Here is a 22,258-nt window from a genome sequence, read left to right as displayed (position 1 = left end):
CTACTAGGCTACTAGTCTACTAGGCTACTAGGCTACTAGGCTACTAGACTACTAGACTACTAGGCTACTAGTCTACTAGGCTACTAGACTACTAGACTACTAGGCTACTAGGCTACTAGGCTACTAGACTACTAGTCTACTAGACTACTAGACTACTAGGCTACTAGGCTACTAGGCTACTAGTCTACTAGGCTACTAGGCTACTAGGCTACTAGGCTACTAGGCTACTAGGCTACTAGACTACTAGACTACTAGGCTACTAGGCTACTAGACTACTAGACTACTAGTCTACTAGGCTACTAGGCTACTAGGCTACTAGGCTACTAGGCTACTAGTCTACTAGGCTACTAGACTACTAGGCTTCAGAGGGGTATCCTTCACACACACTGGCGGTGTGGATGGCACTAGATGTTCAGCTGGCATGCAGTCAGACACTGGAATACCATTTATGTGACAGAGTGAGGGCTTTTGCATAGGTGCTGTGTTGCATGCACTCTGAGGGACACACGTGGAGGTGCTGTGTTGCATGCACTCTGAGGGACACACGTGGATGTCCTGTGTTGCATGCACTCTGAGGGACACACGTGGATGTCCTGTGTTGCATGCACTCTGAGGGACACACGTGGATGTCCTGTGTTGCATGCACTCTGAGGGACACACGTGGATGTCCTGTGTTGCATGCACTCTGAGGGACACACGTGGATGTTCTGTGTTGCATGCACTCTGAGGGACACACGTGGATGTCCTGTGTTGCATGCACTCTGAGGGACACACGTGGATGTCCTGTGTTGCATGCACTCTGAGGGACACACGTGGATGTCCTGTGTTGCATGCACTCTGAGGGACACACGTGGATGTCCTGTGTTGCATGCACTCTGAGGGACACACGTGGATGTCCTGTGTTGCATGCACTCTGAGGGACACACGTGGATGTCCTGTGTTGCATGCACTCTGAGGGACACACGTGGATGTCCTGTGTTGCATGCACTCTGAGGGACACACGTGGATGTCCTGTGTTGGCAACATGTTCACTCTGAGGGACACACGTGGATGTCCTGTGTTGGCAACATGTTCACTCTGAGGGACACACGTGGATGTCCTGTGTTGGCAACATGTTCACTCTGAGGGACACACGTGGATGTCCTGTGTTGGCAACATGTTCACTCTGAGGGACACACGTGGATGTCCTGTGTTGGCAACATGTTCACTCTGAGGGACACACGTGGATGTCCTGTGTTGGCAACATGTTCACTCTGAGGGACACACGTGGATGTCCTGTGTTGGCAACATGTTCACTCTGAGGGATACACGTGGATGTCCTGTGTTGGCAACATGTTCACTCTGAGGGACACACGTGGATGTCCTGTGTTGGCAACATGTTCACTCTGAGGGACACACGTGGATGTCCTGTGTTGGCAACATGTTCACTCTGAGGGACACACGTGGATGTCCTGTGTTGGCAACATGTTCACTCTGAGGGACACACGTGGATGTCCTGTGTTGGCAACATGTTCACTCTGAGGGACACACGTGGATGTCCTGTGTTGGCAACATGTTCACTCTGAGCTCTTAAAAATAAGAATAAAAGCTCTTGAAAAGACAACGGTCGACTATCTCCATCTTTACAGTAATAGACTAGTTTCCAACACTCTGAGAGTGAGAAAGAAAACGTTTTCTCTTAGCCAGCAGCACAACACTATAACACTGTAACACAGTACAAAGTACATAGTAACACAGTACACTGTAACAAAATAACACAGTACTGTACATCGTACACAGTACCTAGTTACACGGTAACACAGTACACGGTAACACAGTACACGGTAACACAGTACCTAGTGCACAGTACACAGTAACACAGTACCTGGTACACAGTACACGGTAACACAGTACCTAGTGCACAGTACACAGTAACACAGTACCTGGTACACAGTACACAGTAACACAGTACACAGTAACACAGTATACAGTAACACAGTACACTGCAACACAGTACCTAGTACACAGTACCTAGTGCACAGTACCTAGTGCACAGTACCTAGTGCACAGTACACAGTAACACAGTACACTGCAACACAGTACCTAGTACACAGTACCTAGTGCACAGTACACAGTAACACAGTACACTGTAACACAGTACCTAGTACACAGTACCTAGTGCACAGTACACAGTAACACAGTACACTGCAACACAGTACCTAGTACACAGTACCTAGTACACAGTAACACAGTACACTGCAACACAGTACCTAGTACACAGTACCTCGTACACAGTAACACAGTACACAGTAACACAGTACACTGTAACACAGTACCTAGTACACAGTACCTAGTGCACAGTACACAGTAACACAGTACACTGTAACACAATACACTGTAACACAGTACCTAGTACACAGTATAAAAATAAAAATACCTATGGAGACTGTAGTGGAGCCAGTCTTACCTATGGAGACTGTAGTGGAGCCAGTCTTACCTATGGAGACTGTAGTGGAGCCAGTCTTACCTATGGAGACTGTAGTGGAGCCAGTCTTACCTATGGAGACGGTGAGGAGAGGAAGGGAGAGTGTAGGGGGCTGGATCAGTGTTAGAGTTGTGATTAATGGACTGATTACCATTTAAATGTATAATTATTATTTTTTCATCTAATCCAACATGAATTATTATAACTTCTCTACCCACTGCACTGAATGAAATGCAGTGAGTTTGTGGCTTTACAACACAGAGAACTGTACTCTGGCTGGCTCTACAGACACGAGAGAAGCCCTTGTGTGGACGGCACGGCACACTTTGCATTCTTTTCTTTATGAAACGGCCTCAAGCCATCAGATGTCTTTGATTTCTAGTTGTTTTACGCCCGAGTTGGGCTGTTTATATTGAAACAGAGACTCTCCCCGCTAGGTGGTTGAAGGGAGCTGTTGTACAACCCAACCCGATTCCTCTTCTTTCTAGCTGCTAATCTGTTCCATGATTCAATCCACCACCTCTCCTATTGTTTCATCTCGTACCCCGAGTATTATGTGGTGGTCGCCGTCGCTTTCTCCTTTTTTCGTTTTAACAATAAAATGAGGCAAATCTATGTTATTTTATAATTGTCTTGGAAATTCTCTCTCTCTCTGTCTCTCTGTCTCTCTGTGTCTCTGTGTCTCTGTGTCTGTGTCTCTCTGTCTCTGTCTCTCTCTCTCTCTCTGTCTCTCTGTCTCTCTGTGTCTCTGTGTCTGTCTCTGTGTCTGTCTCTCTCTCTCTCTGTCTCTCTCTCTCTCTCTTTCTCTCTCTCTCTCACTCTCTGTGTCTCTGCCTCTGTCTCTCTCTCTCTCTCTCTCTCTCTCTCTCTCTCTGTGTCTCTGTGTCTGTGTCTCTCTGTCTCTGTCTCTCTCTCTCTCTCTGTCTCTCTGTCTCTCTGTGTCTCTGTGTCTGTCTCTGTGTCTGTCTCTCTCTCTCTCTGTCTCTCTCTCTCTCTCTTTCTCTCTCTCTCACTCTCACTCTCTGTGTCTCTGCCTCTGTCTCTCTCTCTCTCTCTCTCTCTCTGTCTCTCTCTCTCTCTCTTTCTCTCTCTCTCTCACTCTCTGTGTCTCTGCCTCTGTCTCTCTCTCTCTCTCTCTCTCTCTGTCTCTCTGTGTCTCTGTGTCTCTCTGTCTCTCTGTCTCTGTGTCGCTATGTCTCTGTGTCTGTCTCTGTGTCTGTCTCTCTCTCTCTCTCTCTCTCTCTCTCTCTTTCTCTCTCTCTCTCTCTCACTCTCTGTGTCTCTGCCTCTGTCTCTCTCTCTCTCTCTCTCTCTCTCTGTATCTCTGTGTCTCTGTGTCTCTCTGTCTCTCTGTCTCTGTGTCTCTGTGTCTCTGTGTCTGTCTCTCTCTCTCTCGCTCTGTCTCTCTCTCTCTCTCTTTCTCTCTCTCTCTCTCTCTCTCACTCTCTGTGTCTCTGCCTCTGTCTCTCTCTCTCTCTCTCTCTCTCTGTCTCTCTGTGTCTCTGTGTCTCTCTGTCTCTCTGTCTCTCTGTCTCTGTGTCGCTGTGTCTCTGTGTCTGTCTCTGTGTCTGTCTCTCTCTCTCTCTCTCTGTCTCTCTCTCTCTCTCTCTTTCTCTCTCTCTCTCTCTCACTCTCTGTGTCTCTGCCTCTCTCTCTCTCTCTGTCTCTCTCTCTCTCTCTCTCTTTCTCTCTCTCTCTCTCTCACTCTCTGTGTCTCTGCCTCTGTCTCTCTCTCTGTCTGTCTCTGCCTCTGTCTCTATCTCTCTCTCTAAAAATGTCAACATGTATCTCTGAATCTACAGTGTCTCATGACGGACAATCATCATTAACCACACATAGAATTGGTCAGGAAACACACCTCCAAGACTGAAATCTCGTTTCCCTAATGAGCAACAGGAAAAACACACGTGCCAATAGGCGTGTTCAGTTGCTCTTTAAAACCATGTTACAGCCATAAAACTTCCCCTAATCCATGTTACAGCCATAAACTTCCCCTAATCCATGTTACAGCCATAAAACTTCCCATAATCCATGTTACAGCCATAAACTTCCCCTAATCCATGTTACAGCCATAAACTTCCCATAATCCATGTTACAGCCATAAACTTCCCATAATCCATGTTACAGCCATAAACTTCCCCTAATCCATGTTACAGCCATAAACTTCCCCTAATCCATGTTACAGCCATAAACTTCCCATAATCCATGTTACAGCCATAAAACTTCCCCTAATCCATGTTACAGCCATAAAACTTCCCCTAATCCATGTTACAGCCATAAAACTTCCCCTAATCCATGTTACAGCCATAAACTTCCCCTAATCCATGTTACAGCCATAAACTTCCCATAATCCATGTTACAGCCATAAACTTCCCCTAATCCATGTTACAGCCATAAAACTTCCCCTAATCCATGTTACAGCCATAAAACTTCCCATAATCCATGTTACAGCCATAAACTTCCCCTAATCCATGTTACAGCCATAAACTTCCCCTAATCCATGTTACAGCCATAAACTTCCCATAATCCATGTTACAGCCATAAACTTCCCCTAATCCATGTTACAGCCATAAAACTTCCCCTAATCCATGTTACAGCCATAAAACTTCCCATAATCCATGTTACAGCCATAAACTTCCCCTAATCCATGTTACAGCCATAAACTTCCCCTAATCCATGTTACAGCCATAAACTTCCCATAATCCATGTTACAGCCATAAACTTCCCATAATCCATGTTACAGCCATAAACTTCCCCTAATCCATGTTACAGCCATAAACTTCCCCTAATCCATGTTACAGCCATAAACTTCCCATAATCCATGTTACAGCCATAAACTTCCCCTAATCCATGTTACAGCCATAAAACTTCTCCTAATCCATGTTACAGCCATAAAACTTCCCCTAATCCATGTTACAGCCATAAAACTTCCCATAATCCATGTTACAGCCATAAACTTCCCCTAATCCATGTTACAGCCATAAACTTCCCCTAATCCATGTTACAGCCATAAACTTCCCATAATCCATGTTACAGCCATAAAACTTCCCCTAATCCATGTTACAGCCATAAAACTTCCCCTAATCCATGTTACAGCCATAAAACTTCCCCTAATCCATGTTACAGCCACAAACTTCCCCTAATCCATGTTACAGCCATAAACTTCCCATAATCCATGTTACAGCCATAAACTTCCCCTAATCCATGTTACAGCCATAAAACTTCCCCTAATCCATGTTACAGCCATAAAACTTCCCATAATCCATGTTACAGCCGTAAACTTCCCCTAATCCATGTTACAGCCATAAACTTCCCCTAATCCATGTTACAGCCATAAACTTCCCATAATCCATGTTACAGCCATAAACTTCCCCTAATCCATGTTACAGCCATAAAACTTCCCCTAATCCATGTTACAGCCATAAAACTTCCCATAATCCATGTTACAGCCATAAACTTCCCCTAATCCATGTTACAGCCATAAACTTCCCCTAATCCATGTTACAGCCATAAACTTCCCATAATCCATGTTACAGCCATAAACTTCCCATAATCCATGTTACAGCCATAAACTTCCCCTAATCCATGTTACAGCCATAAACTTCCCCTAATCCATGTTACAGCCATAAACTTCCCATAATCCATGTTACAGCCATAAACTTCCCCTAATCCATGTTACAGCCATAAAACTTCCCCTAATCCATGTTACAGCCATAAAACTTCCCATAATCCATGTTACAGCCATAGAGCTTCAATATATCCACATAATTGTCCTCCCTCATGATGCCATCTATTTTGTGAAGTGCACCAGTCCCTCCTGCAGCAAAGCCCCCCCACAACATGATGCTGCCACCCCATACTTTATGGTTGGGACGGTGTTCTTCGGCTTGCAAGCCTCCCCCTTTTTCCTCCAAACATAACGATGGTCATTATGGCCAGACATTTCTATTTTTTTTAATCAGACCAGAGGACATTTCTCCAAAAAGTACGATCTTTGTCCCCATGTGCAGTTGCAAACCGTAGTCTGGCTTTTTTATGGCGGTTTTGGAGCAGTGGCTTCTTCCTTGCTGAGCAGCCTTTCAGGTTATGTCGATATAGGACTCGTTTTACTGTGGATATAGATACTTTTGTACATGTTTCCTCCAGCATCTTCACAAGGTCCTTTGCTGTTGTTCTGGGATTGATTTGCACTTTTCGCACCAACGTACGTTCCTCTCTAAAAGACTGAATGCATCTCCTTCCTGAGCGGTATGACGACTGCGTTGTCCCATGGTGTTTATACACTGCTCAAAAATGGGAACACTAAAATAACACATCCTAGATCTGAATGAATTAAATATTCTTATTAAATACTTTTTCTTTACATAGTTGAATGTGCTGACAACAAAATCACACAAAAAGTATCAATGGAAATCAAATGTATCAACCCATGGAGGTCTGGATTTGGAGTCACACTCAAAATTAAAGTGGAAAAACACACTACAGGCTTATCCAACTTTGATGTAATGTCCTTAAAACAAGTCAAAATGAGGCTCAGTAGTGTGTGTGGCCTCCACGTACCTGTATGACCTCCCTACAACGCCTGGGCATGCACCTGATGAGGTGGCGGATGGTCTCCTGAAGGATCTCCTTCTAGACCTGGACTAAAGCATCCGCCAACTCCTGGACAGTCTGTGTTGGATGGAGCAAGACATGATGTCCCAGATGTGCTCAATTGGATTCAGGTCTGGGGAACGGGCGGGCCAGTCCATAGCATCAATGCCTTCCTCTTGCAGGAACTGCTGACACACTCCAGCCACATGAGGTCTAGCATTGTCTTGCATTAGGAGGAACCCAGGGCCAACCGCACCAGCATGTGGTCTCACAAGGGGTCTGAGGATCTCATCTCGGTACCTAATGGCAGTCAGGCTACCTCTGGTGAGCACATGGAGGGCTGTGCGGCCCCCCAAAGAAATGCCACCCCACACCATGACTGACCCACCGCCAAACCGGTCATGCTGGAGGATGTTGCAGACAGCAGAACGTTCTCCACGGCATCTCCAGACTGTCACGTCTGTCACATGTGCTCAGTGTGAACCTGCTTTCATCTGTGAAGAGCACAGGGCGCCAGTGGCGAATTTGCCAATCATGGTGTTCTCTGGCAAATGCCAAACGTCCTGCACGGTGTTGGGCTGTAAGCACAACCCGCACCTGTGGACGTCGGGCCCTCATACCACCCTCATGGAGTCTGTTTCTGACCGTTTGAGCAGACACATGCACATTTGTGGCCTGCTGGAGGTCATTTTGCAGGGCTCTGGCAGTGCTCCTCCTGCTCCTCCTTGCACAAAAGTGGAGGTAGCGGTCCTGCTGCTGGGTTGTTGCCCTCCTACGGCCTCCTCCACGTCTCCTGATGTACTGGCCTGTCTCCTGGTAGCGCCTGCATGCTCTGGACACTACGCTGACAGACACAGCAAACCTTCTTGCCACATCTCGCATTGATGTACCATCCTGGATGAGCTGCACTACCTGAGCCACTTGTGTGGGTTGTAGACTCTGTCTCATGCTACCACTAGAGTGAAAGCACCGCCAGCATTCAAAAGTGACCAAAAGATCAGCCAGGAAGCATAGGAACTGAGAAGTGGTCTGTGGTCCCACCTGCAGAACCACTCCTTTATTGGGGGTGTCTTGCTAAATGCCTATAATTTCCACCTGTTGTCTATTCCATTTGCACAACAGCATGTGACATTTATTGTCAATCAGTGTTGCTTCCTAAGTGGACAGTTTGATTTCACAGAAGTGTGATTGACTTGGAGTTACATTGTGTTGTTTAAGTGTTCCCTTTATTTTTTTGAGCAGTGTACTTGCGTACTGTTGTTTGTACAGATGAACGTGGTACCTTCAGGCGTTTGGAAATTGCTCCCAAGGATGAACCAGACTTTTGGAGGTCTACAATTTTTTTTCTGAGGTCTTGGATGATTTCCTTTCATTTTCCCATGATGTCAAGGAAAGAGGCACTGAGTTTGAAGGTGGGCCTTGAAATACATCCACAGGTACACCTCAAATTGACTCAAATGATGTCAATTAGCCTATCAGAAGCTTCTAAATCCATGACGTAACGTTATGGATTTATAAATCTTGTTTGTTCATCATTCGTTATGGTCGTTCTGTCTTTGTCTCTGTCCCCCTTCAGAGGTGGAGAAGGACCTGGCTAGGTCATAACTTCAGGGAAAACTCTAGAAGGACCTGACTAGGTTATAACTTCAGAGAAAACTCTAGAAGGACCTGACTAGGTTATAACTTAAGGGAAGACTCTAGGTCCTAATGTCATTATGCATTTATATTCCCAACCTGTTTGTCTCTGTCTCCTTTCAGAGGTGGAGAAGGACCTGGCCAAGCTGGCAGAGCAGGGGAAACTAGCCCAGCGGAGTCCCAACAGCCCCCACAGCTCTCTTCTACTCACCCCCTTGTTCCACACCTCTCTCCCGGCCTCACTCCCCAGTACCCTCCCCTTAACCGGCCAGACTTCACGACCTCAGTCTCCCATCCTCACCCGCTCAGCCAAGCCCAGCTCTATAGGTTATCCCCTGGTCAGTCCTAAACTCAGCCCCCTGCTCACCCGCAAGCCCACCTCCCTCACCATGACCGGCAGCCACCGGACTCATTCCCCCAGCAACTCCGGCAGCAGAATTACGACCCCCAGAACCCCAAGCAGCAGACCGATGACCCCCAACAGCCTGCTGACCTCCAAGTCGGCCATGACGGCCGTGACCCCAGGGGTCGGTGTTCACAGAGGTCACAGGGGTCATAAGGAGGTGACCTTCAGGAAGTCACGGAGCAGGCCGGTGACCCCCACCAGTCAGCCAACCCGACCCAGGCCCCTGCTCACGCCTCCTGGGCTGAGTACAACAGATAGTCTGGGCAAGGCCTCCAGCCTCAAGGCCTATCTGTCAGAGGTTTGTTCAACATCAGCTGACTGATATACTAATTATTTTGCATGATAAATAACAACTCATTATGATTTGTAGATCGGTCAGTCAATTTACAATTTACCCACAAAGCATCACAGATTTGATTCTGTTGAACACGGCCACACACTCCAGGTAGATGTTAGCCTTGTTTGTGTTCTTGTTTGCGTTGTGCACATAACTAACACACACACACACACACACACACACATTTGTTTTGTGGGGACCAAATAATTGATTGCCATTCAAAATCCTATTACCCCAAACCTAGCCCTAACCCTAAACCTAACCCAAACACCCAAGCCTAAACCTAAACCTAATTCTATCCCTAACCCTAATACTATCCCTAAACCTAACCCTAATTCTAACCCTAACCTAACCCTAATTCTAACCCTAACCTAACCCTAATTCTAAACCCTAAACTTAACCCTAATTCTAACCCTAAACCTAACCCTAATTCTAACCCTAAAATATACTTTGGACTTGTGGGGACTCTTTTCTAAGGCTGGGAATTGCCTGGGACCTCACGATACAATATGATCACTATACTCAGGTGCTGATACGATATGAACTGTAACGACCCTGGGTTAATAAGCGTGGATATCGACTCTGCCGCTTGAGCATGCTTTTGGGGCACAGTCGATAGCGCGCTGGACTTCTGGCTAGAAGGTTGAGGGTTCGAGACCTGCTTCCTGCCTGTTTCATTATAGTATTATGATTCTCAGAATTCTATACGATGTTCCAAAACATCAAATCAAATCAAATTTTATTGGTCACATACACATGGTTAGCAGATGTTAATGCGAGTGTAGCGAAACGCTTGTGCTTCTAGTTCCGACAATGCTGTAATATCTAACAAGTAATCGAACAAATTCATGACGACTACCTTATACACACAAATGTAAAATAATGAAAAATAACATGTACATATAAATGTATGGATGAGCGATGGCGACAAATGCGGCAAGATGCAGTAGATGGTATAGAATACTGTACAGTGGGGCAAAAAAGTATTTAGTCAGCCACCAATTGTGCAAGTTCTCCCACTTAAAAAGATGAGAGAGGCCTGTAATTTTCATCATAGGTACACTTCAACTATGACAGACAAAATGAGAAGAAAAGGAATCCAGAAAATCACATTGTAGGATTTTTTATGAATTTATTTGCAAATTATGGTGGAAAATAAGTATTTGGTCAATAACAAAAGTTTATCTCAATACTTTGTTATATACCCTTTGTTGGCAATTTCAGAGGTCAAATGTTTTCTGTAAGTCTTCACATGTTTTTCACACACTGTTGCTGGTATTTTGGCCCATTCCTCCATGCAGATCTCCTCTAGAGCAGTGATGTTTTGGGGCTGTTGCTGGGCAACACGGACGTTTTCTGTAAGCCTTCACAAGGTTTTCACACACTGTTGCTGGTAATTTGGCCCATTCCTTCATGAAGATCTCCTCAAAATCACAGTGGTTGTAGAGGGTGCAACAGGTCAGCAACAGGTCAACAGGGTGCAACAGGTCAGCGCCTCAGGAGTAAATGTCAGTTGGCTTTTCATTCAGAGTTAGAGACAGCAGGTGCGACATATATATATATATATTTTTGGAGAACGTTACCTACAGTATAAAAACAAGTAGAATAATATTGCGATATGCAACTATCAATGTTCTCCCCATCACTACCCCTTTCTGAGGGTTTAATTAACGGCGGGGGCAGGAATTTTGTGATTCCTCTGTATTTTTTCAGACATTTACTTGTGGTTGACGCCTAGTGAGATTATCAAAAAAACACCAGCGAGCTGAACAGAGCGGAGCAGCCTGATTCTGATTCACAAATGATTGACGCTAGAGCTCAATGAGAGAAGAGGGAAATAGAGAGAATTTATTTGTATATATATTTTTTATCTTCCCCCACAGCTGATAATATAACACGTGAAATATCTTTACCTTTTTAAAACCTTTTTAGTGCAATGTCTACTGTTATTTTCTAATAGTTTTTAGTTGATGTTGTTAAATGTGTTTATTTCACTTGCTTTGGCAATATAACCATATGTTTCCCTTGCCAATAAAGCCTTTTTTAAATTGAATTGAAAGAGGGAGAGAGAGAGGGCTGGAGAGAGAGAAAGAGAGAGATAGACAGGGAGAGATCGACAGGGAGAGAGAGCGTCATGCAAGAAAGAGAGAGAGCTAGTGTCACGCCCTAACCTTAGATATCCTTTTTATGTCTCTATTTTGGTTTGGTCAAGGCGTGAGTTGGGGTGGGCATTCTATGTTTTGTGTTTCTATGATTTTCTATTTCTATGTTTTGGCCTGGTATGGTTCTCAATCAGGGACAGCTGTCTATCGTTGTCTCTGATTGGGAACCATACTTAGGTACCCTTTTCCCCACCTGTGTTTGTGGGAAGTTAACTTTGTTTGATGGCACATGGCCTTAAGCGTCACGGTTTGTTTTGTATTATTTATTGTTTCGTCATTTCGAATAAAAGAGAAAATGTACGCTCAACACGCTGCACCTTGGTCCAGTTCTTTTAACGGCCGTGACAGCTAGAGAGAGAGAGAGAAAGGGGGTAGAGAGGAGGGAATGAAGGAATGTTGGGCCTGGTTATAAAACTGGATGTAGAGGAAAAAGGGATAAACAGATCTGATTCTCCCTTCCTCTTCCTGGTGTAACTCTCCTTCCTCTTCCTGGTGTAACTCTCCTCCCTCTTCCTGATGTAACTCTCCTTCCTCTTCCTGATGTAACTCTCCTTCCTCTTCCTGATGTAACTCTCCTTCCTCTTCCTGATGTAACTCTCCTTCCTCTTCCTGGTGTAACTCTCCTTCCTCTTCCTGATGTAACTCTCCTTCCTCTTCCTGATGTAACTTTCCCATTCCTCTTCCTGGTGTAACTCTCCTTCCTCTTCCTGGTGTAACTCTCCTTCCTCTTCCTGGTGTAACTCTCCTTCCTCTTCCTGATGTAACTCTCCTTCCTCTTCCTGATGTAACTCTCCTTCCTCTTCCTGATGTAACTCTCCTTCCTCTTCCTGGTGTAACTCTCCTTCCTCTTCCTGGTGTAACTATTCTTCCTTGAAACACAGCCTTGTGTCCCAAATGGCACCCTACTCCCCCACATACTGCACTACTGTTGACCAGGGCCCATAGACCACAACAGTTGTGCAATACAGTACAGTATATAGGGAATAGGGTGCACCCTACATAGAGGCTGACTGGCTGGCTGACTGTACTGGCTGACTGACTGGCTGACTGTACTGGCTGGCTGGCTGACTGTACTGGCTGACTGGACTGGTTGGCTGTCTGTACTGGCTAACTGGCTGACTGGCTGACTGTACTGGCTGACTGGCTGACTGTACTGGCTGACTGGCTGACTGACTGACTGTACTGGCTGACTGACTGACTGGCTGACTGTACTGGCTGACTGGCTGGCTGTACTGGCTGACTGTACTGGCTGACTGGCTGACTGGCTGACTGTACTGGCTGACTGGCTGACTGGCTGACTGTACTGGCTGACTGGCTGGCTGACTGTCTGACTGACTGGCTGACTGTACTGGCTGGCTGACTGTACTGGCTGACTGGCTGACTGTACTGGCTGACTGGCTGACTGTACTGGCTGACTGGCTGACTGGCTGGCTGTACTGGCTGACTGGCTGGCTGACTGACTGACTGACTGACTGGCTGACTGGCTGGCTGTACTGGCTGACTGGCTGGCTGACTGACTGACTGACTGGCTGGCTGGCTGTACTGACTGGCTGTACTGGCTGGCTGTACTGGCTGACTGGCTGGCTGACTGGCTGTACTGGCTGGCTGTACTGGCTGAATGACTGGCTGACTGTACTGGCTGGCTGACTGTACTGGCTGACTGACTGACTGACTGGCTGACTGACTGGCTGACTGGCTGACTGGCTGACTGGCTGACTGACTGACTGGCTGACTGACTGGCTGACTGTACTGGCTGGCTGACTGGCTGGTAAAACTTCATCTTTTAACACTGAAAACTAGACCACATAGAAACCTTTAGAAGGGAACGCGGGGCAATGTATTTATTCAAGTTTGGCCCGGAGGACTGCACTCTGAGGTATACTTGGTTTTTAAGAAAATAAAAACAGCTGTAGAACTAATGGGACTGACATTGGCGTCAGCCAACGCTCAGCGTCTTTGGTTGGGTTCACTGAGGTTTTCTCCCTGTGACAGGCTGCTCCTTCTCCACGGGCCAGTGTACCTTTCCTTGTAATACCATTAGTAGTCTTTAGAGCCTTCAAAAGCTAGAGCGAGAAAGAGAGAGAGAGACACACATTCTCTGTTTTCAACGGCCAAGACTTTCAGAAACGATCAAAAACAAAGGAGGACCAAGGCACTCTGCATATAATGAATTAAAATGCCTTTATTTGTATGGCCCTAGGGCAGCTGGGTAGCTAGCTATGCCCCCCCCCCCCCACCCCGACGAAGGCCATGCAGCTGAAACGTGTTGAGTTTTAAAACTTTCTTTCCAATGAATATGCCATACAAATAAAGGCATTTAAATTCATTATATGAAGTGTCTTTGTCCTCTTTTCTTTTTGATGATCAATTCACCCCTTTTTTCCAAAGAGTACCTTCTGTCTACTAAAACATTCTGTTGTGTACCTTCTGTCTACTAAAACATTCTGTTGTGTACCTTCTGTCTACTAAAACATTCTGTTGTGTACCTTCTGTCTACTAAAACATTCTGTTGTGTACCTTCTGTCTACTAAAACATTCTGTTGTGTACCTTCTGTCTACTAAAACATTCTGTTGTGTACCTTCTGTCTACTAAAACATTCTGTTGTGTACCTTCTGTCTACTAAAACATTCTGTTGTGTACCTTCTGTCTACTAAAACATTCTGTTGTGTACCTTCTGTCTACTAAAACATTCTGTTGTGTACCTTCTGTCTACTAAAACATTCTGTTGTGTACCTTCTGTCTACTAAAACATTCTGTTGTGTACCTTAGTACCTTCTGTCTACTAAAACATTCTGTTGTGTACCTTCTGTCTACTAAAACATTCTGTTGTGTACCTTAGTACCTTCTGTCTACTAAAACATTCTGTTGTGTACCTTCTGTCTACTAAAACATTCTGTTGTGTACCTTCTGTCTACTAAAACATTCTGTTGTGTACCTTCTGTCTACTAAAACATTCTGTTGTGTACCTTAGTACCTTCTATCTACTAAAACATTCTGTTGTGTACCTTCTGTCTACTAAAACATTCTGTTGTGTACCTTAGTACCTTCTGTCTACTAAAACATTCTGTTGTGTACCTTCTATCTACTAAAACATTCTGTTGTGTACCTTCTGTCTACTAAAACATTCTGTTGTGTACCTTAGTACCTTCTGTCTACTAAAACATTCTGTTGTGTACCTTCTATCTACTAAAACATTCTGTTGTGTACCTTCTGTCTACTAAAACATTCTGTTGTGTACCTTAGTACCTTCTGTCTACTAAAACATTCTGTTGTGTACCTTCTATCTACTAAAACATTCTGTTGTGTACCTTAGTACCTTCTGTCTACTAAAACATTCTGTTGTGTACCTTCTATCTACTAAAACATTCTGTTGTGTACCTTCTGTCTACTAAAACATTCTGTTGTGTACCTTAGTACCTTCTATCTACTAAAACATTCTGTTGTGTACCTTCTGTCTACTAAAACATTCTGTTGTGTACCTTAGTACCTTCTGTCTACTAAAACATTCTGTTGTGTACCTTCTATCTACTAAAACATTCTGTTGTGTACCTTCTGTCTACTAAAACATTCTGTTCTGTACCTTCTGTCTACTAAAACATTCTGTTGTGTACCTTCTGTCTACTAAAACATTCTGTTCTGTACCTTCTGTCTACTAAAACATTCTGTTGTGTACCTTCTGTCTACTAAAACATTCTGTTGTGTACCTTCTGTCTACTAAAACATTCTGTTCTGTACCTTCTGTCTACTAAAACATTCTGTTGTGTACCTTCTGTCTACTAAAACATTCTGTTGTGTACCTTCTGTCTACTAAAACATTCTGTCGTGTACCTTCTGTCTACTAAAACATTCTGTTGTGTACCTTCTGTCTACCAAAACATTCTGTTGTGTACCTTCTGTCTACTAAAACATTCTGTTGTGTACCTTCTGTCTACTAAAACATTCTGTTGTGTACCTTCTGTCTACTAAAACATTCTGTTGTGTACCTTCTGTCTACTAAAACATTCTGTTGTGTACCTTCTGTCTACTAAAACATTCTGTTGTGTACCTTCTGTCTACTAAAACATTCTGTTGTGTACCTTCTGTCTACTAAAACATTCTGTTGTGTACCTTCTATCTACTAAAACATTCTGTTCTGTACCTTAGTACCTTCTGTCTACTAAAACATTCTGTTGTGTACCTTCTGTCTACTAAAACATTCTGTTCTGTACCTTAGTACCTTCTGTCTACTAAAACATTCTGTTGTGTACCTTAGTACCTTCTGTCTACTAAAACATTCTGTTGTGTACCTTCTATCTACTAAAACATTCTGTTGTGTACCTTCTGTCTACTAAAACATTCTGTTGTGTACCTTAGTACCTTCTGTCTACTAAAACATTCTGTTGTGTACCTTCTATCTACTAAAACGTTCTGTTGTGTACCTTAGCACCTTCTGTCTACTAAAACATTCTGTTGTGTACCTTCTATCTACTAAAACATTCTGTTGTGTACCTTCTGTCTACTAAAACATTCTGTTGTGTACCTTAGTACCTTCTATCTACTAAAACATTCTGTTGTGTACCTTCTGTCTACTAAAACATTCTGTTGTGTACCTTAGTACCTTCTGTCTACTAAACCATTCTGTTGTGTACCTTCTATCTACTAAAACATTCTGTTGTGTACCTTCTGTCTACTAAAACATTCTGTTCTGTACCTTCTGTCTACTAAAACATTCTGTTGTGTACCTTCTGTCTACTAAAACATTCTGTTCTGTACCTTCTGTCTACTAAAACATTCTGTTGTGTACCTTCTGTCTACTAAAACATTCTGTTGTGTACCTTCTGTCTACTAAAACATTCTGTTCTGTACCTTCTGTCTACTAAAACATTCTGTTGTGTACCTTCTGTCTACTAAAACATTCTGTTGTGTACCTTCTGTCTACTAAAACATTCTGTTGTGTACCTTCTGTCTACCAAAACATTCTGTTGTGTACCTTCTGTCTACTAAAACATTCTGTTGTGTACCTTCTGTCTACTAAAACATTCTGTTGTGTACCTTCTGTCTACTAAAACATTCTGTTGTGTACCTTCTGTCTACTAAAACATTCTGTTGTGTACCTTCTGTCTACTAAAACATTCTGTTGTGTACCTTCTGTCTACTAAAACATTCTGTTGTGTACCTTCTGTCTACTAAAACATTCTGTTGTGTACCTTCTATCTACTAAAACATTCTGTTCTGTACCTTAGTACCTTCTGTCTACTAAAACATTCTGTTGTGTACCTTCTGTCTACTAAAACATTCTGTTCTGTACCTTAGTACCTTCTGTCTACTAAAACATTCTGTTGTGTACCTTAGTACCTTCTGTCTACTAAAACATTCTGTTGTGTACCTTCTGTCTACCAAAACATTCTGTTGTGTGCCTTAGTACCTTCTGTCTACTAAAACATTCTGTTGTGTACCTTCTGTCTACCAAAACATTCTGTTGTGTGCCTTAGTACCTTCTGTCTACTAAAACATTCTGTTGTGTACCTTCTATCTACCAAAACATTCTGTTGTGTACCTTCTGTCTACCAAAACATTCTGTTGTGTACCTTCTATCTACCAAAACATTCTGTTGTGTACCTTAGTACCTTCTATCTACCAAAACATTCTGTTGTGTACCTTCTGTCTACCAAAACATTCTGTTGTGTACCTTAGTACCTTCTGTCTACCAAAACATTCTGTTGTGTACCTTAGTATCTTCTAGCTACCAAAACATTCTGTCGTGTACCTTCTGTCTACCAAAACATTCTGTTGTGTACCTTCTGTCTACCAAAACATTCTGTTGTGTACCTTAGTACCTTCTATCTACCAAAACATTCTGTTGTGTACCTTAGTACCTTCTGTCTACCAAAACATTCTGTTGTGTACCTTCTGTCTACCAAAACCTACTGTTGTGTACCTTAGTACCTTCTGTCTACCAAAACATTCTGTTGTGTACCTTCTGTCTACCAAAACCTACTGTTGTGTGCCTTAGTACCTTCTGTCTACCAAAACATTCTGTTGTGTACCTTCTATCTACCAAAACATTCTGTTGTGTACCTTCTGTCTACCAAAACATTCTGTTGTGTCCCTTAGTACCTTCTGTCTACTAAAACATTCTGTTGTGTACCTTCTATCTACCAAAACATTGTGTTGTGTACCTTAGTACCTTCTATCTACCAAAACATTCTGTTGTGTACATTAGTACCTTCTGTCTACCAAAACATTCTGTTGTGTACCTTCTGTCTACCAAAACCTACTGTTGTGTGCCTTAGTACCTTCTGTCTACCAAAACATTCTGTTGTGTACCTTAGTACCTTCTATCTACCAAAACATTATGTTGTGTACCTTCTATCTACCAAAACATTTTGTTGTGTACCTTCTGTCTACCAAAACATTCTGTTGTGTACCTTAGTACCTTCTGTCTACTAAAACATTCTGTTGTGTACCTTCTATCTACCAAAACATTCTGTTGTGTACCTTAGTACCTTCTATCTACCAAAACATTATGTTGTGTACCTTCTGTCTACCAACACATTCTGTTGTGTAACTTAGTACCTTCTGTCTACCAAAACATTATGTTGTGTACCTTAGTATCTTCTAGCTACCAAAACATTCTGTCGTGTACCTTCTGTCTACCAAAACATTCTGTTGTGTACCTTCTGTCTACCAAAACATTATGTTGTGTACCTTAGTACCTTCTATCTACCAAAACATTCTGTTGTGTACCTTAGTACCTTCTGTCTACCAAAACATTCTGTTGTGTACCTTCTGTCTACCAAAACCTACTGTTGTGTACCTTAGTACCTTCTGTCTACCAAAACATTCTGTTGTGTACCTTCTGTCTACCAAAACCTACTGTTGTGTGCCTTAGTACCTTCTGTCTACCAAAACATTCCGTTGTGTACCTTCTATCTACCAAAACATTCTGTTGTGTACCTTCTGTCTACCAAAACATTCTGTTGTGTACCTTCTGTCTACCAAAACCTACTGTTGTGTACCTTAGTACCTTCTGTCTACTAAAACATTCTGTTGTGTACCTTCTGTCTACCAAAACATCCTGTTGTGTACCTTAGTACCTTCTGTCTACCAAAACCTACTGTTGTGTACCTTAGTATCTTCTAGCTACCAAAACATTCTGTTGTGTACCTTAGTACCTTCTATCTACCAACACATTCTGTTGTGTACCTTCTGTCTACCAAAACATTCTGTTGTGTACCTTAGTACCTTCTGTCTACCAAAACCTACTGTTGTGTACCTTAGTATCTTCTAGCTACCAAAACATTCTGTTGTGCACCTTCTGTCTACCAAAACATTCTGTTGTGTACCTTAGTACCTTCTGTCTACCAAAACATTCTGTTGTGTACCTTCTATCTACCAAAACATTCTGTTGTGTACCTTCTATCTACCAAAACATTCTGTTGTGTACCTTATTACCTTCTGTCTACCAAAACATTCTGTTGTGTACCTTCTATCTACCAAAACATTCTGTTGTGTACCTTCTATCTACCAAAACATTCTGTTGTGTACCTTCTATCTACTAAAACATTCTGTTGTGTACCTTCTATCTACCAAAACATTCTGTTGTGTACCTTCTATCTACCAAAACATTCTGTTGTGTACCTTCTATCTACTAAAACATTCTGTTGTGTACCTTCTATCTACCAAAACATTCTGTTGTGTACCTTCTATCTACCAAAACATTCTGTTGTGTACCTTCTATCTACCAAAACATTCTGTTGTGTACCTTCTATCTACCAAAACATTCTGTTGTGTACCTTAGTACCTTCTGTCTACCAAAACATTCTGTTGTGTACCTTCTATCTACCAAAACATTCTGTTGTGTACCTTCTATCTACCAAAACATTCTGTTGTGTACCTTCTATCTACTAAAACATTCTGTTGTGTACCTTCTATCTACCAAAACATTCTGTTGTGTACCTTCTATCTACCAAAACATTCTGTTGTGTACCTTCTATCTACCAAAACATTCTGTTGTGTACCTTCTATCTACCAAAACATTCTGTTGTGTACCTTCTATCTACCAAAACATTCTGTTGTGTACCTTCTATCTACCAAAACATTCTGTTGTGTACCTTCTATCTACCAAAACATTCTGTTGTGTACCTTCTATCTACCAAAACATTCTGTTGTGTACCTTAGCAGCTCTTCCCTTCCATCTTTTGTCGACTTTTAGAAACAGGTTGAGTTTCTTTTTAGTTTTGTTTTTTGTTTAAAAACTTCAGAATCCCATTCTGCTAACGGACATCTAGAGGTTGTATCAAATAGATATTTTCCAGAAGAATGTGTTTTTCTGTCGTTTGCGCTGAACTTTGGCCCAGTTCGTGTTGTATACCTACGTTTGTAAATGAAGCTGCATAACTCCGTATAGTATGGAGCCATCCATCATGATGATTATATTATTCTCTGTAAATATGTATCTCCTTAATTCCAAGCAAGTTTGTGTATAGAGTATACATGCTTGTTATGTCACTACAGCCAGACATCATCCATAATCAACCTAAAAACTGTACATCCGTGCATTATCTTTATTAAATAAAATGATTAGTAGATCGTTGTTGTTTTAAAAAAATCCTCAATTAAACATGAACATGGCTGTAACCTGCTCCTGTTCTCCTCTCTGTGTTGTTGTACCTACAAGCAGGAATTAACCCTGTAATGTCTCCTGTCCTCTCCTCTCTAGGATGAGTTCTACAAGCAGCTACAGGCTATCAGACAGCCATGGCACATTCCCATTGACACAGAGAGTGACATCCTGGAACCACTTGAGCAGGACAAGAGTGAGTGACTGTGGCTGGCCACCTACCTGCCTTACCTTATGCAGATGCTTTCTGGGAAAAAAATTCAAACCCCTTGACTTTTACCACATTTTGTTACGTTACAGCCTTATTTTAAAATGGATTAAATACATTTTAAAAATCTCATCAATCTACACATGATGCTCCATTAATGACAAAGCGGGGTTTTTAGATAATTTTTTTTGCAAATGTATAAAACATTTAAAACAGAAGTACCTTATTAGTATTCAGACCCTTTGCTATGAGACTCGAAATTGAGCTCAGGTGCATCCTGTTTACATTGATCATCCTTGAGATATTTCTACAACTTGAATGGAGTCCACCTGTGATAAATTCAAATCATTGGACGTGAATTAGAAAGGCACACACCTGTTGACAGTGCATGTCAGAGCAAAATCCAAGCCAAGAGGTCAAAGGAATTGTCCATGAGACAGGATTGTGTCGAAGCACAGATCTGGGGAAGAGTACCAAAAAATGTCTGCAGAATTGAAGGTCCCCAAGAACACAGTGGCCTCCATCATTCTTAATTGGAAGAAGTTTGGAAACACTAAGACTCTTCCTAGAGCTGGCCGTCCAGCCAAACTGAGCAAAAGGACCTTGGTCAGGGAGGTGACCAAAAACCCAACGGTCACTCTGTCTACCAAAACCTAATATTATAGAGTTCCTCTGTGGAGATGGGAGAACCTTCCAGAAGGACAGCCATCTCTGCAGCACTCCACCATCGAGGCCTTTATGGTAGAGTGCTCCGCTGGGTGGCGCAGTGATCTATTGCACTGCATCTCAGTGCTAAAGGCGTCACTGCAAACCCTGGTTCGATTCCAGGCTGTATCACAATCGGCCGTGATTGGGAGTCCCATAAGGCGGCGCACATCGACCCAGCGTCGTTCCGGGTTTGGCTGGTGTAGGGCCGTCATTGTAAATCAGAATTTGTTCTTAACTGACTTGCCTAGTTAAATAAAGCTTAAATCAAATGAAAAACAAACTGTGGCCAGACAGAAGACTCTCCTCAGTAAAAGGCACATGAGAGCCCCCTTGGAGTTTGTTAAAAGAGATGATCTGAATAGAAGAATGGGAGAAACTCAAGCCTGTAGCGTCATATCCAAGAAGACTCGAGGCTGTAATCGCTTCCAAAGGTGCTTCAACAAAGTACTGAGTAAAGGGTCTGATACTTATGTAAGTGTGATGTTTCAGTTTTTAATTCTTAATACATTTGCAAAAAATCACTTTGTCATTGGGGTATTGTGTATTATTGATTAGGCTGTATAATTAGGCTGTAGAATAAGGCTGTATAATTAGGCTGTAGAATTAGGCTGTATAATTAGGCTGTAGAATTAGGCTGTAGAATTAGGCTGTAGAATTAGGCTGTAGAATTAGGCTGTAGAATTAGGCTGTAGAATTAGGCTGTATAATTAGGCTGTAGAATTAGGCTGTAGAATTAGGCTGTAGAATTAGGCTGTAGAATTAGGCTGTAGAATTAGGCTGTAGAATTAGGCTGTAGAATTAGGCTGTAGAATTAGGCTGTAGAATTAGGCTGTAGAATTAGGCTGTATAATTAGGCCGTAGAATTAGGCTGTAGAATTAGGCTGTAGAATTAGGCTGTAGAATTAGGCTGTAGAATTAGGCTGTAGAATTAGGCTGTAGAATTAGGCTGTAGAATTAGGCCGTAGAATTAGGCTGTAGAATTAGGCTGTAGAATTAGGCTGTAGAATAAGGCTGTAGAATTAGGCTGTAGAATTAGGCTGTAGAATTAGGCTGTAGAATTAGGCTGTAGAATTGGGCTGTAGAATTGGGCTGTAGAATTGGGCTGTAGAATTGGGCTGTAGAATTAGGCTGTAGAATTAGGC

At 42.8% G+C, this 22,258-nt stretch overlaps 1 protein-coding gene across 1 annotated transcript in view; it reads left to right on the top strand.

Moving 5' to 3' along the window:
• The window catches only part of LOC110536541 (uncharacterized protein C8orf34 homolog), an 82,075-nt gene that overhangs the window by 45,709 nt on the left and 14,108 nt on the right, over nt 1–22,258 (top strand). Inside the window, exons 7-8 of the mRNA XM_036934705.2 lie at nt 8,816–9,396; nt 20,300–20,396. Of these exons, the coding sequence (XP_036790600.2) occupies nt 8,816–9,396; nt 20,300–20,396 (678 nt within the window). The remainder of the gene's footprint in view (nt 1–8,815; nt 9,397–20,299; nt 20,397–22,258) is intronic.

The sequence above is a fragment of the Oncorhynchus mykiss genome, chromosome 11 (genome assembly GCF_057628025.1).
Source record: "Oncorhynchus mykiss isolate SJ-2025 chromosome 11, ASM5762802v1, whole genome shotgun sequence".
NCBI lineage: Eukaryota > Metazoa > Chordata > Actinopteri > Salmoniformes > Salmonidae > Oncorhynchus > Oncorhynchus mykiss.
The sequence above is the reverse complement of the archived record's forward strand: the minus strand, read 5'-3'. Positions and strand labels throughout refer to the sequence as shown.